At 41.0% G+C, this 26,672-nt stretch overlaps 1 protein-coding gene across 1 annotated transcript; it reads left to right on the top strand.

The window, feature by feature from the left end:
• The first annotated feature begins 6,543 nt into the window (after positions 1-6,543).
• Positions 6,544-25,827, top strand: LOC119912479. The gene is made up of 6 exons (XM_038731689.1): positions 6,544-6,678; positions 24,465-24,803; positions 24,958-25,005; positions 25,141-25,248; positions 25,360-25,394; positions 25,536-25,827. The coding sequence occupies exons 1-6, from the start codon at positions 6,660-6,662 to the stop codon at positions 25,641-25,643; spliced, it is 657 nt and encodes a 218-aa protein (XP_038587617.1). The 5' UTR covers positions 6,544-6,659; the 3' UTR covers positions 25,644-25,827.
• The last annotated feature ends 845 nt before the right edge of the window (positions 25,828-26,672 follow it).

Below are 26,672 nucleotides of genomic sequence, written 5' to 3'. Positions count from 1 at the left end.
TTTTGGAAAGACAAAGTGTAACAACCAGCAGGCAACATATAGCAGCAGTGAAGTCTCTACCACAGGAAGACCATAACCACACACCTCAAAGGCCTAGCAGGTTTCAAAGATCAAAATACATGCTTCTTCAAAAGCTGAAAGTACATATTAACCCCTTCTGACACTGTTTCACTACTCCTCTCATCACTTTACAAAAACAGACTAACTGACCTTCACAAGATGCAGTGGTATCTGCTTTTTGGTGGAAAGGTAGAAACGCACACTTGAACAACTAGATATGAGAGATGTCAACCCTCACCAGACAGCTGAAGTACCCCAAAGGAGGGGGTGAAAGGTTTGCTCCACTCCCAAGTGCTGTTTGGGCAGTTTTGACCATAAAACCAACCACACATACCAACATATTTAACCTCACTTTGTGTTCACTTTAGTTAGTTAATAAATTTTACCTTAATCACAGGTACTGTGTGTGTGTACTGTTTAAATCCAGGTCACTGGCCGGAGGATTCACGTCTTTGATATGAGACTGACTGATTGATTAAACTGACTCAAAATGATTAACTAACTGATCACTCGTAAATAATTGTGTAATTATTAAAGCTATACCCAAGGACTCTTAAAGCCTTGGACGGACAGCAAAATTTAGTTGGTTCCCCAAAACGAGTGTTTACAACATAATATTTCTGAAAATTAATATTCATAATTTCATTAACAGTAAGTAGGTTTGCTGTATTACAGAAGAGCTGAATTATTAAAAATACAAAACTGAAAGATGTTGAGGTTTGTATTCAGCTTTAAGCTGAAAGAACAAGAAATATTATATTACTAATCCTTTTCAGGAAAATTTTCACACAGTTATTTTACAATTCTACACACACAGACCCAAAATAAACACATGGACACACACAGGACCACAGACATGTAACTGCTGCAGAGATGCTACAGTTATGGGACTGCCATGTCCAGCAGCCTGGCAGTTGTCTGAGCTGGATTTGAATCAGCCACCCTCCTGTTCCCCAACCAAAAACCCTGCACCCTTTTCACAGATTAGAGATAACAGCAACACGTAGAACATGTACGGACTCAATGTTTTGTCTTCTCAAAGGGCCACTGTGTAGGATTTAGTGGCATCTAGAGATGAGGTTGCAGATTGCAGCCAGCTGAATACTCCTCCCATCACCCTTCCCTTCCACGCGTACAGGAGAACTTATGGTGGTCATGAAACACATGACAAACCCAAAAGGCCCTCTCTGGAGCCAGTGCTTGGTTTGTCCTTTCTGGGCTACTGTAGAAACATGTGGAAGAGGATGCCTCTCCCCCATTTCCCTCCGTAGAGCTCATTCTAAGGTGACAAAAACACAGTTATTCTTGTTTTAGGGTGATTGTAGTCACTTACATTGAATTTATACACTAATTCTACACAAAAACTTTTGAGTGCATTTCTGAGTTTAATCATTTACTTTGCATAAAGCATCTGTATTGTTTAGAGATTACCATGAATGGGCCACAAGCATGATTTAGTCAGTCCACAGAACAACAATAATAATCACAATAACATTTTTGGCAAAGTCACCAGATTAAACTATTTGTCTCAGTCTTGCCTGTAGGGGGTGTAACAGCAGATGTCTCACAGGGTTTCTCTTAAGTCATCTGCAGTAGATCAGCAGCTTGATGTCAGAGGACATTAACATCACAGAGGGCCACGTTTATACATCCATGGTCATCATGGACCCCAAAGAAGCAGACTATTTTCAAACATGATCCCTGTAATATATATATAGTCATCCACAAATGTGTCCAGGAACATTCAGGTCACCACAGTCCCCTGATATCAGCCTCCAGACAGAATTCAGAAAGACAATAAGAAGCAGGAGGCCTGCATCAGAGAGAGAAGTGGAAACTCATGTTGTTTATGGTGCCAGTAGATAGACTCATATTCATCCACTGCTGTTCTTTTATGGACGGATGGAAGGAGTGATAATTTTCTTATTGGAAAAGATTACAATTACTAAAATTACTAAACATGTGATTGTGTTTTTTACTCTCATGACTCTCTCACCCTCTGTCTTGCTAATTTTATCTGAACTTTTAACCTTTTTGTTTAACAGGAAGAGACAGCAGAGTGTGGTCTGAGCACAGCAAGTGATAATTATGAGGAATCAAATCTCTTAAAGAATCAAGTCTGAAATGAAGCATGAAAATGAAGCAGTGAATGCTGGCTGGCTTTCCTCTGTCAAGTAGACAAAGTGATCAGGTTCTACTTTTATACAGATACTTTGGAAACTGGATATTTTCACTGTGATGTCACTGTGTTACATGTCTAAATAAAATAAAAAGATTAATAAATAATAATACAAATATTTTAAAATGATTGGTAATTGTAGTTATGAATATAAATATTTATGACACAAACATGCCAGTTTTCACTCTTTGCACTGTGGTGATAAACAGCACTTTCTCTATCAGGTAGGTGTCTGTATGTGCATTTCACACCTCTGACAGATTTGCTGTTTTAACTTAACATGGTGTTTTAGCATTTACTGAAGCAGAGCAACACTTTTACAGTCTCACATGAAACTGTTCACTCTATAGGCTGTACATGTTTAAGATAAGGATTTGTTTAAAGTAGTTAAATAACCACAAGTTAAACACAGAAGGTGTCCCTGACCACAGATGTGTGTATCTCGCGCACATGAGGGGAGGTGTGAAAGAAGGTGTGATAAAGAGGGGAACGTCAGGAGTTTTCTTCTGAACTTTATATTATTTTTTTATGTAAATATACATTTTTAGTTAACTTTAAAACTTGTTTTTTGTAAGAATGTCACGTTCTGTATATGCATCCCCAGATGATGTGAATATAATTGTTCTGATCAGGAAAGAACGCAGACAACAAGAAATTAATCTATACGTCACCAGCCATTGTGAAAATGAAAGCAACCTCTTTTACAAAGAAAAACAAAGGTTTTTTTACTCAAAACCCGGGTTTGATGTCTTTTCTGTATTTCGTATGTGATTTTCATTTGTGTCATGCATTTAACGTGTATAAGTGAAGAGATGCTCATTTTGTCTTGTTTTGAAATTGAGACCTACAGTATATGTCTGGTCTTTATGCATTGGAAATGACAAAAGATTACACAGTCATAGTTTGTTGAATTTACATATGTTTTATTATTTTTATTGTTAATTTGTGACTAGAGCAAAGGGGTGTTGCAACTACTGGACAGGAGGGCCATCCACCCATAAAAGGAGAAATAATGCAAAGAACCAATCAATCTGATGGCTTCTGGCAGCCAGTGAACGTTTGGAAAATGGCTGAGGTCCTTCCTGCCAATCAATTACAAGTTGTTGACCCTAGAGCTCAATAGGAGGAATAAAAGTGCAGCAAAAAGAGGAGGAAAAGGGGAAACTTTTGGGGGCTTCTGTTTGAGCATTTTTTGAAAATATGTTGGGTGAACGCCCCAAGGGAAACTAAATGGCTTTTCCAATTTGCCTTCGTTTTCTTCCCCTCTTCCGGACTGGTAAGTTAGTATTTACTTACTTTAACATCCACACTGCCTACATTAACACACCTCATTACAGATGACCAGCAAACTGGCTCTGACCTTATATTTTCTCACTCAACTTGTGGTGATCATCACCAGTGCGACTTCCAGGCATCCAAGGCGGCTAATATCATTTCCATGCTGTCATTTAATGACAAAACAAGCCACTCAACCTGACGTCCTGTCCCCTGAACAGGAAGCATAATCAGATGAAGTAGGGATTGCTCTCTCAAGTAGATGAAGTATGCTGTATTTTCAAACCCCTTCTGGTCCCTGTCACCAGTGATTATTTACGGTTTCCAGTTCAGCAGCTACATAATTTGAAGTCTACAACAATCAAAGCTGTGGGAGCTAGTGAGTGAAGATGATGCCAGACTTTATAGACGTTTTGTTAGAGGTGGTAGATTTACAAACAGGTGCCAAGTTACTCAAAAATTCATGAGATTTCTCAGTTACACAGTGGTTCAATTTTAAGCGTAGCTGCTCTCACTCACACATCTCTGCCCTGCTATCAGCTGTGTTGGGAAAGTTACTCTGGAATTTAAAAAGATACTTTTTACTTATTACTCCTTAAAAAAGTAATAATCTTACTTTAGTTTTTACTGGGTCTAAAACGTAAGAAGTTACATTTCTATAACACTTTTACTACTACACGTGCATTTATAAGAGCGGTATCCAGTAGTTTTATAAAACAAAATGTGGCTTACTTAAATTAGATGTAGAATTATTCGCGGTTGAAAGCGTTTTGCTGGTTGCACAAAGTTTACAACAGACAACAATGCTCTCTGCATCTTAGACTGTGACACAATAATAGAAATACTCTCAGCTGTCAAAATATGCCTATCTCTCGTTCTCTGTTCTTCCTTTAGCTTTCTGGCTAACAGCTGACTTGAACTACATAAGGTTCGGCTTCTCGACTTGATCTGCCGCTGACCTGCCCCATAGTCTCGCATTCACATCAATGATGTTGCGTTCAGTTCGGGCAAAGCGGTAACGCAGCCTTACTTGGATTAGTAACTGTCATATTATTACTGTTTTGGAAATAGTTTTTACCACTAGTTACTGGGAAAAGTAATAATATTACTTAGTAAAGCGTTACTGCCCAACACTGACTATCAGTCATAGCTAAAGAACAGAGCAGGACAAGGAATGTGTATGTCAGGTGATGGAGATTAATAATGAATCCTTCCTTTCATTGCTTTGTGGATGATAAACAAATCTATTTGCTTAACTGCCTGAGAGATCTTAACCAAAGTAAAGCTGAGCTTGTTGTGTCTGGTCATCCTGGGGATTTAAGTACTTGTGTAGATGTTATTGGTACTTTAGGATCATATAGTCGTCCATTATCCAAGAATCTGGGTGTGATCTTTGACAGTGCTTCAAATTTGAAAAACATTAGTTTTGTTGTAAAAGCATTTTGTTTTCCAGCTGAAACTGTTGGCTAAAGTCAAGCTCTACCTGCTGCACAAAGATTTTGAAAGAGTAATCCATGCATTTATAATATCTTGGCTACTCGACTTCTAACCGGAACAAAAAAGTGCATTTTAGCCTCATTCCACTGGCTTCATGTCCGCTTCAAGATTGATTTTAAGATTTTAAATGGTTTGGCATCTTCTTATTAATCAGAACTTTTACATGTTCACACTTCTGTCAAAGCACAGGAAGGAAGCTACTTTTTACTTCTGAAACAATTTAGACGCTCTGATGGAGCTCAGGATTGATCAGGATGACGGCTGCTTTACTCCAAACAGTGTCACTGTGTGAACCTGGGGCCTCATTTATAAACATGCGTACGCCACTTCCCAAGCAAAGGTTCTGATCTATAAAAAACAAACTTGACGGGAGAGTGTGCGGTCCTCCATGCAAACTCTGAACCATGCATACCCACATAAACTGGAGAAATGAGAAGCATGAAACGTATGAAATGGATACTATAGTGCAAAATAAATCTAAATATTACCTCAGAGTATCGAAGGCCAATAAAACTTAATGTTATTTAATATTATTAGTTCATTTGCCAAACAGATGAAAGCATCTCTGAATAAACAAACACCTGTTTGATTGATTTTCACAATACGAAACATCATTTAAGATCGTTTGCAAAAAAACATGATATAGGATAATAAACACACATGGAGAATCTTCTCATAAATAAGGTGAACAGGAAGACAACCTCAATGAAACAATTAGATGCCTTTTTTATTGCCTCAGTCAAGCAAATATGAGTGCATAGTTTCATATATTGTATTGTATATTTGCATGTATTTAAATTAAAATAATACATGCGGTCATATAGTAAAACCTGTTCAGCATGTACATTGATGTAGAAATATGTTAGGCCTATTAGGTTGCTGGCTACAGTAAAGAATCGCATAAAGTCATCTTCTCTGCATAAAAGTTATTGTTAAAAATGCCAAAACATTAGGAAGTGTAATCTACAACATTGACTGACTTGAGGGTTACCAACTGATGTAGCTAGACGGGTACACAGTTAACTAGTAAAGTATAGGCTATTTATGTCAGTTGTTGCAGTTAAACTGCCATCCTTTTAATTAACACCTAAAGCACTGCTGAGGGTGCAACTGTGTGTAAACTTTGTCACGGTCAGCCATGGTTTTTGTTCACTTTCGGCGTCATGCCCCATCATGCACCTGGAACGCTTTGAGGTCGGAAGTTTCAACTGGGAAAAATCCCAGTTCCGACCGGTCTCGAACGCGGCATGAGCACAGCTGAGGTGAAAATCATGAGGTCGCACATCTGAATCTGAATCAAGTCGGACATGAAGCAGTGAATACTGGCTGACTTTCCTCTGTCAAGTAGATGTGGTGGGGAAAGATTCCCCAGGTGCAGGTTAAGGTGTGGTGGTGTTGAATGCAGCCTTGACTTAACTCCTCCCCTGGCCAACCTCCTTATTAGGCTTAGGCTATATAAGACACCTGTGTTCCCTTTCTCTCTCTCTGCTTCTTGATCTGTCCCTGCTGTGGTTGTGGTCTGGTTATGTGAAAGGAATAGTTTCATGCATGTTTGTTTTCCCTTAACAGTTTATGTTGCTTACCTGCACTTTGACCTGTTAGGAACCTCCTTTTCTCCTGCCCTGTGACTGTTTATTGTTGTATCTTCATGACCCATCTCAGAGGTGGTGAGTAGATACATAAATGTATTTTAATGCAGTAAGGCTGAGCCTGGCTAATTGTTTCACTCAGTTTTCCTGGTTCCTCCTTGTTTTTGACCACTGCTGTTTCACCTCATTTAGTTTCCTGTTTGGCTATTTAGTTAGTTTTGCTCCCTTCCTGGTCCACTGTGCCACATAGACAAAGTGATCAGGTTCTATATTTGTACAGAAAGTAGATATTTAAACTGTGATGTCAATGTGTTACATGTCTGAATAAAAAGTGATTGGTAGTTGTATTTTTTAATATAAATATTTATGGCACCCACATGCTGCTTGTTGCACTTTGCACTGTGGTGATAAACAGCACTGTTTATATCAGGGAGATTGGTTTCTTCACACCTAGCAGACTAACTTGCTCATCTTCAGTGTTTAAGTCTCTCCCAAGATGCCTGAAGCAGAGTGAGGCCTCATCCACATTACTGCGTATTTGAATTAAAACAGACTTCTTGCTACATTTGCACCTTCCATCCAGACTACAATGACTAAGACCTGAAACAGAAGCTTGGAAGGGCTGCCGACCCAGCTTTGTGTTTTAAAACTTCAGAGGGTGTTTTAGTGCAGACGGGCCAAAATGGAGGACTTTAGAAACGATGACGCAGACTCTCACGCTCGGCTCTAATTGGGTCTCAACTCATACAAAGCAGAAGCATGATGCTACTGACCGGGTTTTTGACATGGTATTTTTATTAAAATATTCTGTACCGTACAAATAAAACTTATCCGCCTATACTTGTACTGTGCATGTCACCGTTTACTTTGACAACGCCCAGTCTGCTTTCCGCCGCCACACTCTTGTGTTACATTCAGTAACAGTCCCAGCTCATTATTGGTGCATGCAAAAAACTGGTCTGATGCTTCATCTGTATGTATTTTACGGAATAGACCATCTGCTTCATGTTTACACTGGCACGCACATGCCCAGTGTAAATCACTAGTGTGGATGGAGATAATAAATTAAATTCTCCGTTTGTAAAGTAAAACGTAAAGTGGATGGGGCCTGACACTCATGAAGCCATTCTCTCAACAGGCTGTACACTGTTCTTTTGGAACAGAAAAGCTCACCTGTACATTCAAAGCAGGCTGCTTTATGTGAAAGACGGTGTGCAGTAACATGCCAGATTTGATAGACCTTTCAAGGGTGGTGGATTTACAAACTGGTGCAAAGCCACCTAGAAATTCACTGAACATGAGAATTAAGTTATAATTCAAAGAGCAGCTGCTCCAGGGCTGCACAAACAGGCGCTCAAGGGAAGAACTTTCTTGGGCCTTTGGTTAGTGAAGCCTTGTAAGGGCCCAGTGAGGCAGTGGCAAAATTTACAAAGCTCAAAGTGCGCTTGGTGACCTTTATTGTATAAATGTGCTTAAAGGACAACATTTATTCATTTAGCTGATGCTTTTACCCAAAGCAACTTACAATTGCTATACATGTCAGAGGTCACACACCTCTGCAACAACTAGGGGTTCTTGCTCAGGGACACAGTGGTGGATAGATCACAGTGGGGAACCTGGGTCTCTCACACCAAAGGCGTGTGTCTTATCAATTGCGCTACCACCCCCAAATAACAGCACTGAGAGATGACAGTGTTGTGTCCCATTTCACCATACCTTCATGTTTTGATGGAGGAGGAGCCAGCAAAGGACACTGATGACTTTAAATTTCCTAATAGGGAGATTTTGCAAGCAGGGAGGAGTGAGTGACGTACATGTCACTGGTTTAACGGGCAAATAAAGCACAGGTGGGAGCACAACTGACCTGAAGATCATGAGGAATCTAAAGTCAAACCTTTGTTAAATAAAATATGATATGAAGCAGAGAGTCATGAGGCCTCCTTTCTTTAACATTTACATTTCTATTCAAGGTCAGGATAAAACATATCCACAATACTTTTTACAGTGAATGTGTATATGAACAATTAAAAGCTGTAGCTTTCTGTCCTGAAAGGGTTTGCATGCACATGTTGGTAAGCACTTTCCACTTTGGGGAAAACACTGTATCAGCCGAAATGAAAGCCACAGAAGGACTGGCCTTCAGCTCTCTGCAATGAAACTACACAGCATACAAAAGCTGTTCTACTTTCACACAACATATTTTCTAATTTCTCTTCAAATGTGATGATAGTTTTGTTGTTATATGTAGATATGCAGTTAGTTAGAATCCCATCAGCAGTAAATCCATCTCTTCTCAAACTGGCACCTTCTTTACAGATCACACTGATTTCAGTGATACATCAGCATCCTGCTTGCAGAAAAAATGCCTTGTGCAGCCTCATACTTGCAGAGCCAACAGTGTCTTCCTCTGTACAGGTGCTGGTCATATAATTAGAATATCATCAAAAAGTTGATTTATTTCAGTAATTCCATTCAAAAAGTGAAACTTGGATATTATATTCATTCATTCATTACACACAGACTGATATATTTCAAATGTTTATTTCATTTAATTGTGATGATTAAAACTGACCTAAAGAAAATCACAAATTTAGAATATTAAGACCAATACAAAAAAAGGATTTTTAGAAATGTTGGCCAACAAGTATGAGCATGTACAGCACTCAATACTTAGTTGGGGCTCCTTTTGCCTGAATTACTGCAGCAATGCAGCGTGGCATGAAGTCGATCAGTCTGTGGCACTGCTTGGGTGTTATGAGAGGCCAGGTTGCTCTGATAGTGGCCTTCAGCTCTTCTGCATTGTTGGGTCTGGCGTATCGCATCTTCCTCTTCACAATACACCATAGATTTTCTATAGGGTTAAGGTCAGGCGAATTTGCTGGCCAATTAAGAACAGGGATACCATGGTCCTTAAACCAGGTACTGGTAGCTTTGGCACTGTGTGCAGGTGCCAAGTCCTGTTGGAAAATCAAATCTGCATCCCCATAAAGTTGGTCAGCAGCAGGAAGCATGAAGTGCTCTAAAACTTCCTGGTAGACGGCTGCGTTGACCTTGGACCTCAGAAAACACAGTGGACCAACACCAGCAGATGACATGGCACCCCAAACCATCACTGACTGTGGAAACTTTACACTGGACTTCAAGCAACGTGGATTCTGTGCCTCTCCTCTCTTCCTCCAGACTCTGGGACCTTGATTTCCAAAGGAAATGCAAAATTTACTTCCATCAGAGAACATAACTTTGGACCACTCAGCAGCAGTCCAGTCCTTTTTGTCTTTAGCCCAGGCGAGACGCTTCTGTGGCTTGTTCACGAGTGGCTTGACACAAGGAATGCGACAGCTGAAACCCAGGTCTTGCATATGTCTGTGCGTGGTGGTTCTTGAAGCACTGACTCCAGCTGCAGTCCACTCTTTGTGAATCTCCACCACATTTTTGAATGACTTTTGTTTCACAATCCTCTCCAGGGTGCAGTTATCCCTTTTGCTTGCACACTTTTTTCTACCACATCTTTTCCTTCCCTTCGCCTCTCTATTAATGTGCTTGGACACAGAGCTCTGTGAACAGCCAGCCTCTTTAGCAATGACCTTTTGTGTCTTGCCCTCCTTGTGCAAGGTGTCAATGGTCGCCTTTTGGACAGCTGTCAAGTCAGCAGTCTTCCCCATGATTGTGTAGCCTACAGAACTAGACTGAGAGACCATTTAAAGGTCTTTGCAGGTGTTTTGAGTTAATTAACTGATTAGAGTGTGGCACCAGGTGTCTTCAATATTGAACCTTTTCACATTATTCTAATTTTCTGAGATACTGATTTTGGGGTTTTCATTAGTTGTCAGTTATCATCAAAATTAAAAGGAATGAACACTTGAAATATATCAGTCTGTGTGGAATGAATGTATACGTTGTACAAGTTTCACTTTTTGAATGGAATTACTGAAATAAATCAACTTTTTGATGATATTCTAATTATATGACCAGCACCTGTAAACTGAGATACCTACAAATTTGCAGGACAGCTCAACTACAAAATCTGCTTTGTAGATTATCTAATAACTAGTCTAATAACTACTTGTGATCAAATTTGAATTACTGTGCACTGCACTCCCTTTGGTCAGGTGCGAGCTCTTGGGATTATAATTACACACTGTGTAATAGTGTAACAACACCTGTGTTTTGACTACCCCTTGCAACTGACTTTACAATCATTCCTGCCTACCAATAGTATGGTTAAGTAAATACAGGCATTCTGATCCAAGGCCTGTACCACAAAGACGGAATTGAGCTTATCCACATAACTTTGGGGTTAACCCTGGGTTATTCAGTACCACAACGGTGGTTCACTTCTTACCAGGGTAGATCACTATGGTAACATGCTCTAACCTGCTCTAGAGCAGATTATGCGTGACCGCCAGATCCGCGCTGCCATAAGTGACAACAATGAAGCAGTGTATTGTAATTCTCTATTCCCAGCGCGCTCACGATGACTGGCACGGGCGCGTTGCTAGATCATGCAGTGAAAGTAGATAAGCTAGCAACTGCATCTGCAGGTCACAGCGCAGCTAGGCTAGTCGGCTATAGCCAGAGAGAGACAGCCAAGGCCACATCTCTTCCGGTATAGTGGGACAAAAGATTGCTCGCCACTTCGGTTGGTTTAATTTCCTCCACGAGTGGCTCATAGCACTGTTTTGCAGCAGGCGAGGGTGTTAACCCTGTCACTGCTTCACATGGAAGCTGTGAGCTTGAGCCTGACACTCTGCCTTTTCCAAACGCCAGCCATTGTTTGGGGCTGAGGGGGTCTGCCACAAGGGTGAGGCATCATATGCACAATGCTTGAGTGTGCAGTGTTGGACCAGCCTCTCCAGGTGTGGCTCCTGAAAGGGAGAGGCAGACACAGGCTGGTTTTTCCGCTGAGGTCGTACAGACCATCCAAGCAGCGGGCAGTCTCCACCACTACTTGCTGTAAAGCTAAGTAGTTGGGCTTTCAAGCTGATGGATTGAGAGGAAGACAGATCCATCTATCTGTTTGGTGGGATCCGTTTTTCTGGTCTGATGGAGAAGGGGCTGTCGCGCTGCAGCTGTCTCTCCTGTCCCGAGGGGTTTGGTGACAGAACAGTCTTCACCCACCCCCCCATGATATGCTTTCTGCAGGGTGTGAGAAGACAGCGACCAGTGTCGTGTCTCTTGGTGCCTCAGTAGGACTTTCTGCTTGTGCTTGAGGCTCTAAGGCCTGCACTTTATGAGCCCCTGGATCAGTCCTCATTCAAAATGCTATCTCTCAAACAGCCTTGCTGCTAGCTTTCACCTCTGCTAAGAAGGTGAGTGAGCTGTGTCCCCCCCAGCTACATGCTGCATTGTGGTGACCACAGTGCAGTTGGATTGAAACAAAACCACTCCTTTGTTCTTAAGAACATAAGGAGCATGTTCAGGTCCAGGACAATAAATCTAGATGTGTTCTTCCCTACCCCACTTACGGTACAGGTAACCTCTTTTATATGATGGTGTTAATGGTCAGGCCCAGGCCCTATTGTTCCAGCGACGTTCAATGCCAAACAAAACAAACACAATCACTCACATAGAAGTGATGGCCGGGGATGTGTAACACTTGGCCCAAACCAGCACAAATTCTGCGCCCCGAAACAGCACTGCACTAGTGGAGGAAATTTTGACTATGCACTACAACAAACTATGAGGGACCAACAAACAGCATCAACAACAAATTAAAACAATAGTAAATTAGTTTTACTAGAATGTGATCAAATTAATTAGGAATAAAGGCATGTCTATATGACTGTTTCGGATAAAGGCCTGGACCTCATTTACAGAACTATTCTCAGATTTAAACTTACTACTAGGTCGGAAGCTCCGTCTTGAACCGGACTCTTATCCAGTTTTAATCCACTTTTTTCATTACATTTTTTATATCCTTTTATCTAACTTAACTTTATTTAAGTTTTACGTGGGTTAAGGATTTTAGTCATCCGACATGGATTTTAAGATAGATGACCGTAAAAACGCGATCAACGCTACTGATCGCAACAAAGCTCCGGTGACTATGCAAGCCGAGATAACTCTGCCCCATGAGGACTGCTCACTCCTTAAGAAAGCGAACAAGAAGATTGCTGACCTTATGGAAGACATCCGACGACTTTCAGAGGAACTCAAAGAGAAAGATTCCCTGCTGACTGGCTTTATGGATGTAGCTTCAATACAAGCCAAACAGATTGTTTCTCTTAGCGCAACCGCTAACATCCAGGACACCGTGTTTTGGGACCCCTCTAGTCTTCCCAGGCTTTCATCCTGCTCGACTCCGAAGCATCAGTCAACCTGGGCTGAAGTTGTGGTCCGTGGCTGCAAGAGAGGCTCGGATGGGGCTGCCTCTCCTCCGGACATCGGCCTCTCCAACCGCTATGCAGCCCTGTCTGACGACACTCCGGTCCATCCAGCGGATTCACCTGCGGCTTCGAGTCTCCCTGATACGGATCTCTTTCGGCGCACAGTGCCTGCCGACACTGTTGCATCTCCGCCACCGGCTACATCTCCTGCACTGGGCCGCCGGTCTGCCGCCGGACCTGATCGGCGGCCGTCATCCCGGTCAAAAACCTCCGCTTCCCGACGTAGGATCCTGAAGGAGGCTGTGCTCAGACGCTCCGGAGGCCGTCTCTACCCTGCACCGTCGGGTAGCCCTTCTCTCAGGTCTGTTACTGCTACTCCAACACAACACTCGGCAGCTCACACACTCCATCCTCAGTCCGCACGCAGTGTTGAAGCAGATTCTGCTCAGTCCTGCTCTGGATCCCAACAACCAGCATCTCCTCGTCCTCTTTTCTCCCCAACCACACTAATAATTGGTGACTCCATAACCAGAAACCTCCGTTTCTTTAATGCTACCACTCGCTGCTTCCCCGGTGCCACCACGGCTGACATTTTAAAAAAACTCCAGGACCTGATGCCATCGCTCCTGTCCTCCATCACAAGAGTGATAGTCCATGTCGGAACAAATGACACAGCTCTTCGGCAGTCTGAGCTGACAAAATTAGATTTTAACCGTCTTCTTAACTTTTTAAAGCAGTGCGGAAAGTCCGTTTTTATCTCTGGTCCCATTCCCACAGTTGGTCGCGGTGCTGGCCGCTTCAGTAGACTCCTTGGCCTCCACGACTGGCTCCAGTCCGCCTGCAGGGCTCACCGTGTGTTTTATGTGGATAATTTTAATATTTTCTGGCAAAGAATGTCTCTTTTTAAGACAGACGGACTTCACCCAAACAAACGGGGCTCAGAAATGTTAGCTGCGCACATACAGCATGTGGTGCGGTCCACACGTGACTTACGTGAATGACTCATCATTCATGCAGCACACCTGGACACACCACCGGTCACTGAACAGATCTCTGCCTCACTGCCACAAACAACTGTCTCCACCTGCTGGCATGTAAAGCCGTCTGCTCCCAGCGCTGTTCCACAGACTTCTATTCCTGTCATCATCACGCATAGACCAGTAAACCGAAATGTGCACATCCCACACAGAAATATTAGTAATCTCTTAAGGATTAGGACAACTGTACCAACTCCAGCACCCAGAACAAACTCATTTAAAATGGCTCTCTTCAATGTGAGATCACTTTCAAGTAAGACTTTTATCTTAAATGATTTTATCTTGTCTGCAAATCTAGACTTTATGTTTTTAACTGAATCCTGGTTGCAAATGAATGACTATAGCCAGCTAGCTGAACTGTGTCCGTCTCAATATGATTGCTTTAGTCAACCAAGGGTCAGTGGTCGTGGTGGTGGGCTAGTGAGTGTGTATAGGAAAAATTTTAAATGTCATCAAGTACGCTGTGATGAATTTAGCTCCTTTGAAGTTCTCACTCTTAAAGTTGGAGGGCTGCAACCTATCATATTTGTTATAATTTATCGCCCCCCAAAACCGCCTGGAGGATTTTTATCAGAACTTCCTGAATTTTTATCTACTCTGGTTTTAAATTATGACAGAATTGTTCTTTGTGGCGATTTTAATATTCATGTTGATGACCCCAACAATGTTAATGCAACTGCCGTTTTAAATATGGCCACTTCTTTTAACTTCAAACAACATGTCAAAGGGCAAACACATAACCGTGGTCATACACTGGACTTGGTTTTTACCCTGGGTGTCAGCATTTCCTTTGTGGAATTAGTGGACATGACCATATCTGACCACAGATGTATTGTTTTTAGCTGCGATTCGCCTGTTACTCATGCCGCCTCACCAAGCTCCGTGTGTTCTCGCATCTTTAATGAACAAAGTGTTTCAAAGTTTTGCGCAGTCTTTCAGAGCCAAAGCCAACACCTGTCTGATTCCAACACCAACAATCTGGTTGATCACTTCAATCATATCTGCTTGTCGTCACTAAATATTACTGCTCCTCTAAAGGTTAGGCCTACGTCTAAAGCTAGTAAACAACCCTGGATAAATGACAGCATTCGCAGCCTAAAAAGGGAATGCAGGAAAGCAGAGCGCAGATGGAAAAAATCCAGTCTCCAAGTCCATTACCTCAGTCTGAAGGATTTATTAATTAACTACAATAAAATGGTTAAGGATGCGAGAACACACTATTTTTCTGAACTCATTACTACACATAAACACAATCCCAGGTTTCTGTTTAAGACTGTGGATCAGCTGGTAAACCCAACCCCTCCTTGTGCCTCAGCTGGAAGTAATGATGACTGTGAATTGTTTTTATCTTATTTTACCAATAAGGTGGTGTCAATCAGAGCCTCTATTACCCCTGCGGCCTCTTACTCAGAGGTTCCTCACCAGCAACAACAGAGTTTTAACCAGTTTTATCCCATCGACTTGTCTGAGCTTTTAAAAACAATATCACAAATGAGAGTGTCCTCCAGCCCACTTGATATAATACCTACAAAATTTTTACTAAAAGTAATAGATTCTGTTGGGCCCCATTTGATCTCTGTTTTCAACAGCTCCCTATCTACTGGTTGTGTCCCTGATTATTTTAAAACGGCTTGCGTGAACCCACTTTTAAAGAAACCTGGTTTAGATCCCTCCCTCCCACAAAATTTTAGACCAATTTCAAAACTGCCTTTTATTGCAAAGATTCTAGAAAGAATTGTGTCCAAACAGCTGCTCACTGTGCTGGAAAATAACAAAATATTTGAAAAGTTTCAGTCTGGTTTTAGGAAGTACCACAGCACTGAGACTGCCCTGCTTAAAGTCACCAATGACCTTTTAATGTCTGCTGATGAAGGTATGTGCTCAGTCCTTGTACTCCTGGACCTTAGCGCTGCTTTTGACACCATTGATCACAACATCATGTTAGACAGACTGAGGCACTGGGTGGGGATCTCTGGTACTGCTCTAGAATGGTTTTCATCCTACCTGTCAAATAGGAAGTTTTGCGTGTCTGTAAACAACTATGTCTCTTCATTCTGTCCAGTTAAATATGGTGTGACTCAGGGGTCGGTCTTAGGACCCATTTTGTTTTCCTTGTATCTGCTTCCCCTTGGACATATTATCCATAAACATGGCATTTCTTTTCATATTTATGCTGATGACACACAAATATACTTGCCCGTCAGATCCACAGACCCTGGAATGCTGAGTTCACTTAACAACTGCCTTTGTGAAGTTAAAAAATGGATGTCAAATAATTTCCTCCAGCTGAACTCAGACAAAACAGAAATCCTGGTCATCGGGTCCCAGCAGATGGCAAATCAAATACTGCCATCTGCTGGTTCCCTAGTAAATCACATTAAGCCTGTGGCAAAGAACCTTGGTGTTTGGTTTGATAGTAATTTAAATTTCGAGCAGCACACCACAAAGCTTGTTCAATCATGTTTTTATCAACTTAGAAATATAGCTAAAATTCGATCTATGTTAACTTTTAAGGACACCGAGACCATTTTACACGCCTTCATCTCATCACGCCTGGATTATTGCAACAGCCTTTTCACCTGTTTAACCCAAAAATCTATTGATCGACTCCAGACTGTCCAGAACTCAGCTGCCAGGCTTTTAACCAGAACAAAGAAATATGACCACATTACTCCTATTTTAGCTTCATTACACTGGCTCCCAGTATGTTTTAGAATTGACTTTAAAATTCTATTGATCACTTTTAAAGCTCTTCATGGCCTCTCGCCTTGTTATATTTCTGACCTTTTAGTCCCATACGCACCAGCACGTACCTTGAGATCCTCGGGCAGAGGTCTGTTGTCTGTTCCAGAGTCTCGACTGAAAACTAAAGGGGACAGAGCGTTTGCTGTCAGGGCCCCGAGGCTCTGGAACAGCCTGCCCGAGGAAATCAGGTCGGCTGAGTCAGTGAACTCTTTTAAGTCCCTTCTTAAAACATACTTTTATAGGAGAGCTTTTCCCGATCTTATTTGACTTTATTTTATCCCTTTTATTTTATTGTATCTTACTAATTTTATATTAAATTTTCATGCTCTTATCTTTTTTTTTTGTATTATTCTTTACACTTGTTAAAGCACTTTGTAACTTGTTTTTGAAAAGTGCTCTACAAATAAGGATTATTATTATTATTATTATTACTTCAGATTATTTCCAGCGGTGTGCTTACGTTGATTCATAAAAGATACCGAGCATAAAAGACCTTGTTTATGGAGGTTCTAAGAAGCCCATTTGTGACTTACATGCAAACTTACATTGCTGATTGAAGCCAGGCAACATGTATTATTTGTTGGACCAAAAAGTACAAAACTAAAAGTTGCAATTAATTCCTCAAACCATGGGGTTACCAGCCATTCACCCTTGGGGCGGGGGCATGGCTGTCTCTTTAGCATGTGATATCGGGTCCTTTGTGCTCTGTGGGGGTCATTGGGTACCCTGGCTGCTTGGGTTCTTGCCCGCCTGCCAATAGGATCTGTACGGCGCTGTTGTGGTGTCCCACTCTCATTAACAACTGCAGTGACAGTAACTCTGTGACAGGCTTATGCGCGCGCGCGCGCGCACACACACACACACACACACACACACACACACACACACACACATCGTCGCTGTTGGGCACAAACCTTCTATGTCCCAACTCGTGATTTTTCAGGAAATTAAAAAAACCCTGTGTTTTTATTATAATTGAACACGGCATCATTGAGAATCACGAGCTGTTTTTATACTTTGTATTGGTAAAATATTTGTAAAAACCACAGACAGATGTAAAGGGTAACCAATAACACTGATTTATTTAAAAAAATAAAAATGATTAAATGTGGAGATTGGAGGTTTCTGCCCGACAGTGACGATATATTTATTAACCTTTATTTAACCAGGAGAGTCCCATTGAGATTAAGAACCAAGGGTGACCTGACCAAGACAGGCAGCAGCATATAAAAAAATGCAAACACATAGGTGCAGACAAATAACACAGAAGATTAGTAAGCTAACACTTCATAAAGTCATTTTATATAATTTTTACAGTCTTAGAGCATTTACATATTAAGGCATCTGCCTCTAAGTCTTTCATTTTGGATATAAATGCGTTTAGCAAGATTAATTCAGTGAGTTTCAAATCCTTTTGCAACATATTCCATGCTGAAGGTGCAGAATACAGAAATGCCTTCTTTCCCGTTTCCGTACGGGTATTTGGCACAGAGAGCATAAAGAAGTCCTGAGAACGCAAAGAGTGTCACCCATTACTTTTCTGCATGATATGAACATATAGGTAGGTTGGCAGCAGACCAAGAATTGCCTTATATATGAAAGAGTACCAATGACATAGAGTATAGCTCACAGTGGTGAGTCAGCGCTTTGCAATTTGTAATGAACCTCAAGGAAGCATGGTAAGCTGTGTCAATCATATGAAGATTCTGTGCAGAGGTATGCATATAGAAAAGATCACCATAGTCCAGAACAGATAAAAACAAGTGGTGCTTTTTACATTAAACGAAAAACCCAGTTTTAGCCTCTGCTTTTTCACCAAGTACAGCACATGTGGCTTAGAACTCAATCAAAAGACCCAGGTATTTATAGGAGTTAACAACCTCTATTTAGCTTCCCCCCAGAACTGGAGGGAGACATAAACGCATTCTGCAAATATTCAATTGCTTGTACAAGAGTTGACACACAGCAATATATGACAGTATCTTCAGTCTTAAAACTTCATCATCAACAGTATTGAAAGCTTTGGACAGATCAATAAAGAGTAATGCCGAATGTTGCTTCTTGTCAAGTGCAACCAAAACGTCATTTACCACCTTCATTGCAGCTGTGATGGTGCTATGACATACAGTCATTGCCAGTGCAACACATTCAAGTGTTAACGGTAAGATTGTGTTCAAGCCTTTCAGAGATCTCATTTTCTCATCATATTTATAGTTTATCTCACATGTAATAAGTAAGTAAGTAGTTGACAGTATAAACAAACTAAAAGACAATACATGTGAAATTATTTAACTCATGTTTTTTTTAAGGTAATGGTGAATCTGATGATGAAGTGGATTTTCAGACTGAAAGTAAGGTTTTCCTCTCGTAAGATTTCTTTCATTGTGCAAATTACCATAGAACCAGTAATTTTAATCTTAACCATGTCTAAAACTACCAGATTAGAAAACTATAAATATTCTCTATAACTGTTCTTGTAGCCTGATGGAATTACAAACCTAATGAGTGTGATCCTGGCTGGTCTGGCTGTTTTCCTCACTATGGTCGTCATTGTTCTGGCTGTTAAAATCAGGAAACTTACAGGTACAGTAGATTATACAGAGATAATTTGTTGCACATCTTCTTGTAAATGGTGTTAACATGATGCACAAGTCCAAAGTAAAGTATATGTTCAATAATAATTAAAGTTTGTTATCTACCATTTAGCTGTGAATGAAGAACTGCAGCCAGAAGGAAACAACACATGAACACATTATTCATTTATATAAACTGTGTGTTATGGTTATAAAGTTGCATGTAGTTGTTTGTAGTACAGTGACAAACAACAAACAGTTACAAAATTGTTATTTTAAAATTCAAATGTGACTACTGTAAGGTGGAGCACTTCATCCTATTGTTTGAATGATCAGTTTAAAACAGTCTTAGGTTTAGCTTAAATTGTGAAAAACAGCAGGGATTGTATTTAAAATCATGTTTTAACATTTAAAATTATCTTAGTTTAAATTATTCCTTTGTTGTAGAACCTACAAATCCACCAGTTTGTGGATTTTTGGCAACTCAGCGGTGTGTGTGATACAATATGTGACTATATACTTTGATTTCTAGAATCTGGACTCAGATGACCTGAACTACACAGCTCTAAGCTTCCAGCCAAAAGCATCAGAGAGAGAAGTGGGGACAAATGTTGTGTATGCTGCCACCAGATAGACTCAGAAAGCTACTGGAACTGCAGCTCAGAGTGGAACTGATGCTTTTTCAAAATAAACTGCTGTTGTGTTTTTGTGTGTGGAAGGAGTCAAATTAAATTAGAGTTATTTTTAACTTTCTCACTCATGTCTCTCTCGGTCAAAGCATCTGTCTCCATTATTTTGTCTGCCTTTACTCTGAGAGAGAAAAGAGCATGCCTATGTGTGATGGACGAGGAGTCAGAAAGGACACTGATGTCTGTCACTTACAGAGAGAGTGAGATAGTCTGAGGAGGGAGGAGTGACTGAGGTACACTTTACTTGAAAGGAAAGAGAATAGCTTATAACACAATTAAAGTACTTGCTGTATTTAGACTTTTTGGAAAAATAGTGAGGGAGAAAAGCAATAGAATAGACCAGCCCCCTGTGGTAACAGTGTCTGTATGAGTAGAGAAAAAAAGTCTCCACAACACAAATATTAAAAGCATTGCTATTCTTACAGAACAAGAAAACAGATATTTTCATAAATGTATACCAATCTCTTATGCCATTGCTAAATCACTACTAATCACTTTACACAAACTCCGCTGTTTGCCTCGACTGCTAAAGAGAATCAGTGCAGCACCGCAGCTATCGTCCAAAAAAATATATCCAAGCAGAAAAGGACTCGGCCGGATTACCTGGATGGACTGATGTGTTATATCACTACAAGAGCGATTTCACATGTGTCTTGGCAGAGATAGGTTTCTAACTGTGTCTTTGTGACCTGAAGCTTTATTGTAGTGATTTCACCGCCGGTTCCTGTGTGATGAAGTGGCAGTTATTGCATTTATGGGTGGCGATGGTGCAGTGGATAAGACTATGCCTTTGGCGTGAGCGACCTGGGTTCAATCCACCCCTGTGACCCATCTGCCATTTTGTCCCTGAGCAAGACACTTAACCCCTAGTTGCTTCTGAGGCGTTCGACCTCTGACATGTATAGCAATTTTCAGTTGATTCGGATAAAAGCATGAGCTACATGAGAAAACGTATTACTTTTGTGAATTTTTACCTGTGTTACTTACAGCCACTGTGTGCAGAGTCAGTAACTATACTTTATCAGGACTAAACTCCAGCACCATGGCCGCTGAAAGTAGGCTACTATGTGTGATAAAGTGGTAGTTATATAGTTGGCAACCAGGATCTAATATACCATGCTTTGTGTGTTGTTCTTTTTTCTATTTTCCTGTATTAGCCTACACACACATACACATTTACACGCTTTACACACATTCTCACTCAACATATGGAAACACACAGCATGTAGCCTAAACTCCACCTGTGCCCGCCATTTTGGGTCCTCACCCTTGCTTAAGCTCTGCGCGCCACATGTGCAATTTTCCTCGTTCTTCCCCGCCTTTATTGCCCTCCACGCACCCCCCATGCACACACACCTACATTCACATGCTTGCTGATTGTTGTATGCATTTGCACAGAGCAAAGGGTCCTGGAGAGATTTTGGGCTTTGATAAAAAAACCTGAAGATGTTTTTGTTAGAAGAGAAGAATGTCAAAGCCCCAAGGTATTTGTAGCTGTCCTGAACATCTGCAATGTGGCCTTCTGGTCACTTCTGATCATCTTCCCTCTTTTTGATACCATGCGACCACACTTGTCCAGTCCAAACGACATTTCAATGTCATTGCTGTAGATCCCGGTAGTGTGGATCAGTGAGTCGATGTCTCGCTCATTTCTGGCATACAGCTTGATGTCATCCATGTAGAGGAGGTGAGTGATGGTTGTTCCACTTCGGAAACAGTATGCGTAGCCAGTCTTTGTGATGATCAGGCTGAGGGGGTTCAGGCCTATGCAGAACAGCAGCGGGGATAGTGCATCGCCTTGGTATATGCCGCACTTGATGGTGACTTGTGCAATTGGCTTTGAGTTGGCTTCCACAGCCCCATAGAGTTCTTGATGAAGGCTGTTAGTGTCCTGTTGATCTTGTACATTTCCAAGCATTCTAGTATCCATGTATTTGGCATTGAGTCGTAGGCTTTCTTGTAGTCAATCCAGGCGTTGCACAGATTGGTCTGCCTGGTCTTGCAGTCTCGAGTGACTGCTCTATTAACCAGTAGCTGGTGCTTGGCTCCCCTGGTATTACTACCCATTCCCTTCTGGGCCCTGTCCATGTATTGAGCCACGTGCCTACTCATCTTAGCCGCTATGATGTCTGACAGGAGCTCCCATGTTTTGCAGAGGCAGGTTATTGGCAGGTAGTTGGATGGGATTGTTCCCTTTTGGGGGTCCTTCATGATCAGGACTGTCCATCATAGGGTTAACCACTCTGGGTGGGTCCCATCCATCAGCAATTGGTTCATTTGTGCTGCCAGGCGTTCATGGAGTGCAGTTAGTTTCTTCTGCCAGTCAATGTGGATCATGCCAGGGCCTGGTGATGTCCAGCTCTTCATAGCTGCCACTCTTTCTTGGATTTCTGCTGTTGAAATGGTTACTGGTTCTTGTTCTGGGAGATTGCTGTGATCTGTTCTTAGATCCACTAGCCACTGAGCATTGGTGTTGTGGGATGCCTCTTTCTCCCATATGTTCTTCCAGTACTGTTCAGTCTCAGCCCTGGGTGGATCTGATCTTATGTTATTACCCTGCCACTGAGAGTACACTTTGGATGGTTCGGTGGAGAACATCTGTTTTTTTCTCCTGGCTCCTGCTTCTCCCCTGTATCTCTTTAGGCGGGTAGCCAGAGCATTAAGTCTTTGTTTGGCAGTCTCCAGAGCCTCAGGTATCGACAGGTTGTTGTATTTCTTAGGTAGCACCTTCCTTGCACCTTTCTGTAGCTCTGAGAGCTGACTAACCTCTCGTCGTGTTGCCTTGATCTTTGCCTCTAGCCTTCTCCTCCATGGGGGTTAATACTCTTTGTGGCTTGTGGTGTTCATATTATAGCCTAGCATGTATAGGATCACTGTTGCTGTGGTGTACATCAGCTTATTGGTCTCGGTTATGGCTTTAGTAGGGATAGTATGTAGTGCTGCATTCACATCTTCTAGCAGACTTTCAGAGGGTACTTTGTCATTTAGCCTTGGCAATCTTGGTCGCTGTACTTGGGGGTCCAGCTTGATTATGATCTTCAATCGTATGTCAGTCGCCCTTATGTTGAGTGATTCTGTGCCGAAAGGGCTTGTTGTTATTGGGGCTTGTTACCCAATCTCTGAGTGTGGGGATGACGATGACATCTCCCCGCTGACCTGTTGTCCTGGCTCCCCCTTGACATAGCATATTTGTTGCACCTCATCAATTTGTAGTTGTGATAGGAGTTGCCGTTTGTGGATGTTAGAACACTGAGCTAGGAGTTGTTTCTTTGTCAGTGTTGATGATGGGTTTCGAAGCATCCATATATCCCACAGTCTCTGCATATAAGCCCTCTCACCGTGATTGCTTGTTTAGTAGCATTGCATCAGATCCATATTTTCCGCTCTAGTCCATTTATATATATATATATATATATATATATATATTAACAGCAGCAGGCCAACTGATCTGCCACTTAACATCATAATGCGCAAAACCCAACCCAACAGTAGATCTACCGTATCAGCCTAATATCGGTTCACACACAGGATTATCACTGTAGTAAGAGATGCACCGATTACATTTTTCCTGGCTGATTCCAGTTACTGATTTTTTTAAAAGGTCTGACCTGCTGATTCAAATTTTTATTTGGAACCCCATCAGCACCAGTATAAATGTTCTATTCTCACTGGGGTCCATTCAATTTTATGGTCATAATGAAACATTGATTAGAAAATAACACTAGCACAAGGAGCTGAAAATATTACATTTTAATTCATTTTAATTTTTGTGTTTAATCACAAACCACAGTAGGCTAATCATCTCACCTTGCTTTTCCTCTCAGACACAGAAGCACAACCCACACCTGGTTGTCTCTCTCTGTCTGCTCTGACTGTTTTTTGAAAATTAAACCATGTAAACCTGTTTTGGTACAACTCCTAAATAGGATTTTGAACCTGAAAATGAGCATAATACCACCTCTTTAAGTTACTTCTGCATGGCTTTAATTGTCAGACCAGGAGGTTCTTGCTTGGTCTCAAACTGCATCTGACACAGATATAACGTGGTACTGTAGAGACTCATGTGAAGTCATCATTCAGAGTTTATGTTGTTAGAAATTAGCTCGAAACTTAAATACATATGCAAAGGCATGCATTGATAGGCCAGTGTGAGCGGAAAGATGAAAAACAAAAGACGCCCCGCCTCTCTAAACCCCTTTATAAGAGCTCAGTAGTAGTGCTTATAAGTCCTACTTACAGTAGTACAGACTTATCTTGCAGTGACACCATTAAATGCACAATGAGGAGCTTTACCTTGATAATAGCTTTCCTTCTCTGCAGCCTCAGTAAGTACTGGCACTTCGCTATTCTCAGCACCAAATAATGTAACAACCAGAATTTAAAATTGTAAACTGGAACTGAATTAATAGTTGCTGTTGTTGTTGCCTCATTACAGTAACTGTTGCATTATCCACTCAAGGATAAATCTCTTGTTGTCTCTGCTGTTTGTTTCAGGCTGGATCTCAGTTTCTGAGTCTCAGACTGTGGAGGTCCAGCGTGGACAAGAAGTCACTCTGCTGTGCTCCAACATTTCCAGAACTCCAACTCAGACAGACTGGTTCAGACTGATCAACAGAACCAAGCCCAGCTGTATCTCCTCCATGTACTGGTCTGAAAGCGAAGCTTCACCCTGTGATGGATTTCAAAATGGAAGATTTGAAATGAGCTCCAATGTCTCCACTGTCTTTCTTAAAATCAAAAAAGTGGATTTATCTGACTCTGGATTGTATTTCTGTGGATTTTACATGGACAAACATACAGTCATTGCCAGTGCAACACATTTAAATGTTCCAGGTAAGATTGTAGTCAAGCCTTATTCAGACATATAATTTTCCATTAGATTCACCATATATCTAAAAAATAATGTCACAGTAATATAAATACTGTATAAAGACAACAAGAAACCAATATGTCTCAGATGAGTTTATCCCCTCTTTCTCTAAAAAAGGTAGTGGTGACTCTGATGATGAAGTGGATTTGAAGACTTTTGAAGAAAGTAAGGTTCTTCTTTTCTCTCTTAAGATGTGTTTCATTGTGCAAGTTACCATAGAGTCAGTCATTTCAGTCTTGACCATTTCTGAAACTACTAGATTAAAAACCAGAATCTAATTCTATGATTTTTTTCTTTTAGAAAAACCTGATGGAATGAGAAACCTAATGAGTGTGATCCTATCTGGTCTGGCTGTTTTCCTCACTATAGTCGTCATTCTGGCTGTTAAAATCAGGAAACTTCAGACAGGTACAGTAGATTTATTTTGTTGCAAATGGTGTCAACATGATGCACAAATCCAAAGCAAAGCATTTGGTCACTAATAATGAACTAATCAGACATTTGCCTTCTGTTGTTTAGCTGTGAATGACAAACCACATCCAGAAGGCAACAAGGTGATCTTTGAGTTATGGTCTTAGTTTAAATGATTCCTCTGTGGTACAACCCACAACTGCACTAGTTTACATATTTTTGGCAAACTCAGCTACAGTGTGTGTGTTACAGTATGTGACTCTAAATCCTTGATATTCTTTCAGAATCTGGACTCTGCTGCGCTGAGGTTCCTTCCAAAGACAATCAGAAGCAGGAGGCCTGCATCAGAGAGAGAAGTGGAAACTCATGTTATTTATGCTGCCAGCAGATAGACTCAGGAAGCAACTGGAACTCATATTATGTAGTACTGTAAACAGACGATTATTATGTAATTTTCTTATTTTGTATTTCTCATGCAGATTACCATCTGACCAACACTTGTATATTTATTACATGAATATAAAGTAATGAAACGGTCAGCTTCAGTTTTTACTGAATTTATTTTGACTGTTTCAAATACAGTACTGCTTTTCAAATTACTGCACTGTATAATTCAAATACACTGTACAATAGTAAAGTACTGTATATAAAATATAGCTTACTGTAGTTTAAAATATAATTAGGTTATAGTCTAAAACAGTATTGTGCTGTTTACAAATATGGTAACGTCAGTAGTGCAAATAGGCACTGCATTTGTAAATGTGTAATAGGCCTCAATATAAACTGCAGGCTATCAGCGCTGCTCAGAGTTAAACATATTCATACAATATTATGACTTTTTTCCATATGTTGTCATGTATGAAAAGCCCCAAAATGAACACTGTAAGCAGACTAGTTGGTTATTATAAGCAAATGATTTAAACAGCATGTGTGTAGGAATGATTCTGTCCCAAGCTTTTTGATCCATATCAGCAGCTGATCACCGTAACTGTGATCACTATTAGCAGTTTCCCCTGCCTGGATCTGTTGTCTTGTGTTTTTTGTGTGGGTGGTATATATTTGATGAGGAGGAGCCACAAAGGACACCAATAACTGTCAAACTTACAGGAAGACTCAGATGGTCTGAGAGGTGGCGGGAGGAGGGGGTGAGGTACACATCTGACACGTCTGAGCACAACTGACTTTAAAGCTGCAAGGTCTTTAAAGTCAAAGCTTTGTGGCAAAGTATAAAAAGAAACAGTGAAAACTGAACTATTTACATTTGTCTAAATAATATCAGGCTCTTTAATTGTACAGAATGTTGAAAATAGTAAAGCAAATAATTAACTAGCCCCCTGTGGAGACAAACATTGTCTGTCTTGACCACAAATATCAAACAACTTCCTGTTGTCAAAGACTATGAGTAATGCTACCTTTATAAA

The sequence above is a fragment of the Micropterus salmoides genome, unplaced genomic scaffold, assembly GCF_014851395.1.
Source record: "Micropterus salmoides isolate LMB-PRFRI ecotype aquatic unplaced genomic scaffold, ASM1485139v1 Ms_hic_scaffold_2, whole genome shotgun sequence".
Classification (NCBI taxonomy): Eukaryota; Metazoa; Chordata; class Actinopteri; order Centrarchiformes; family Centrarchidae; genus Micropterus; species Micropterus salmoides.
The sequence above is the reverse complement of the archived record's forward strand: the minus strand, read 5'-3'. Positions and strand labels throughout refer to the sequence as shown.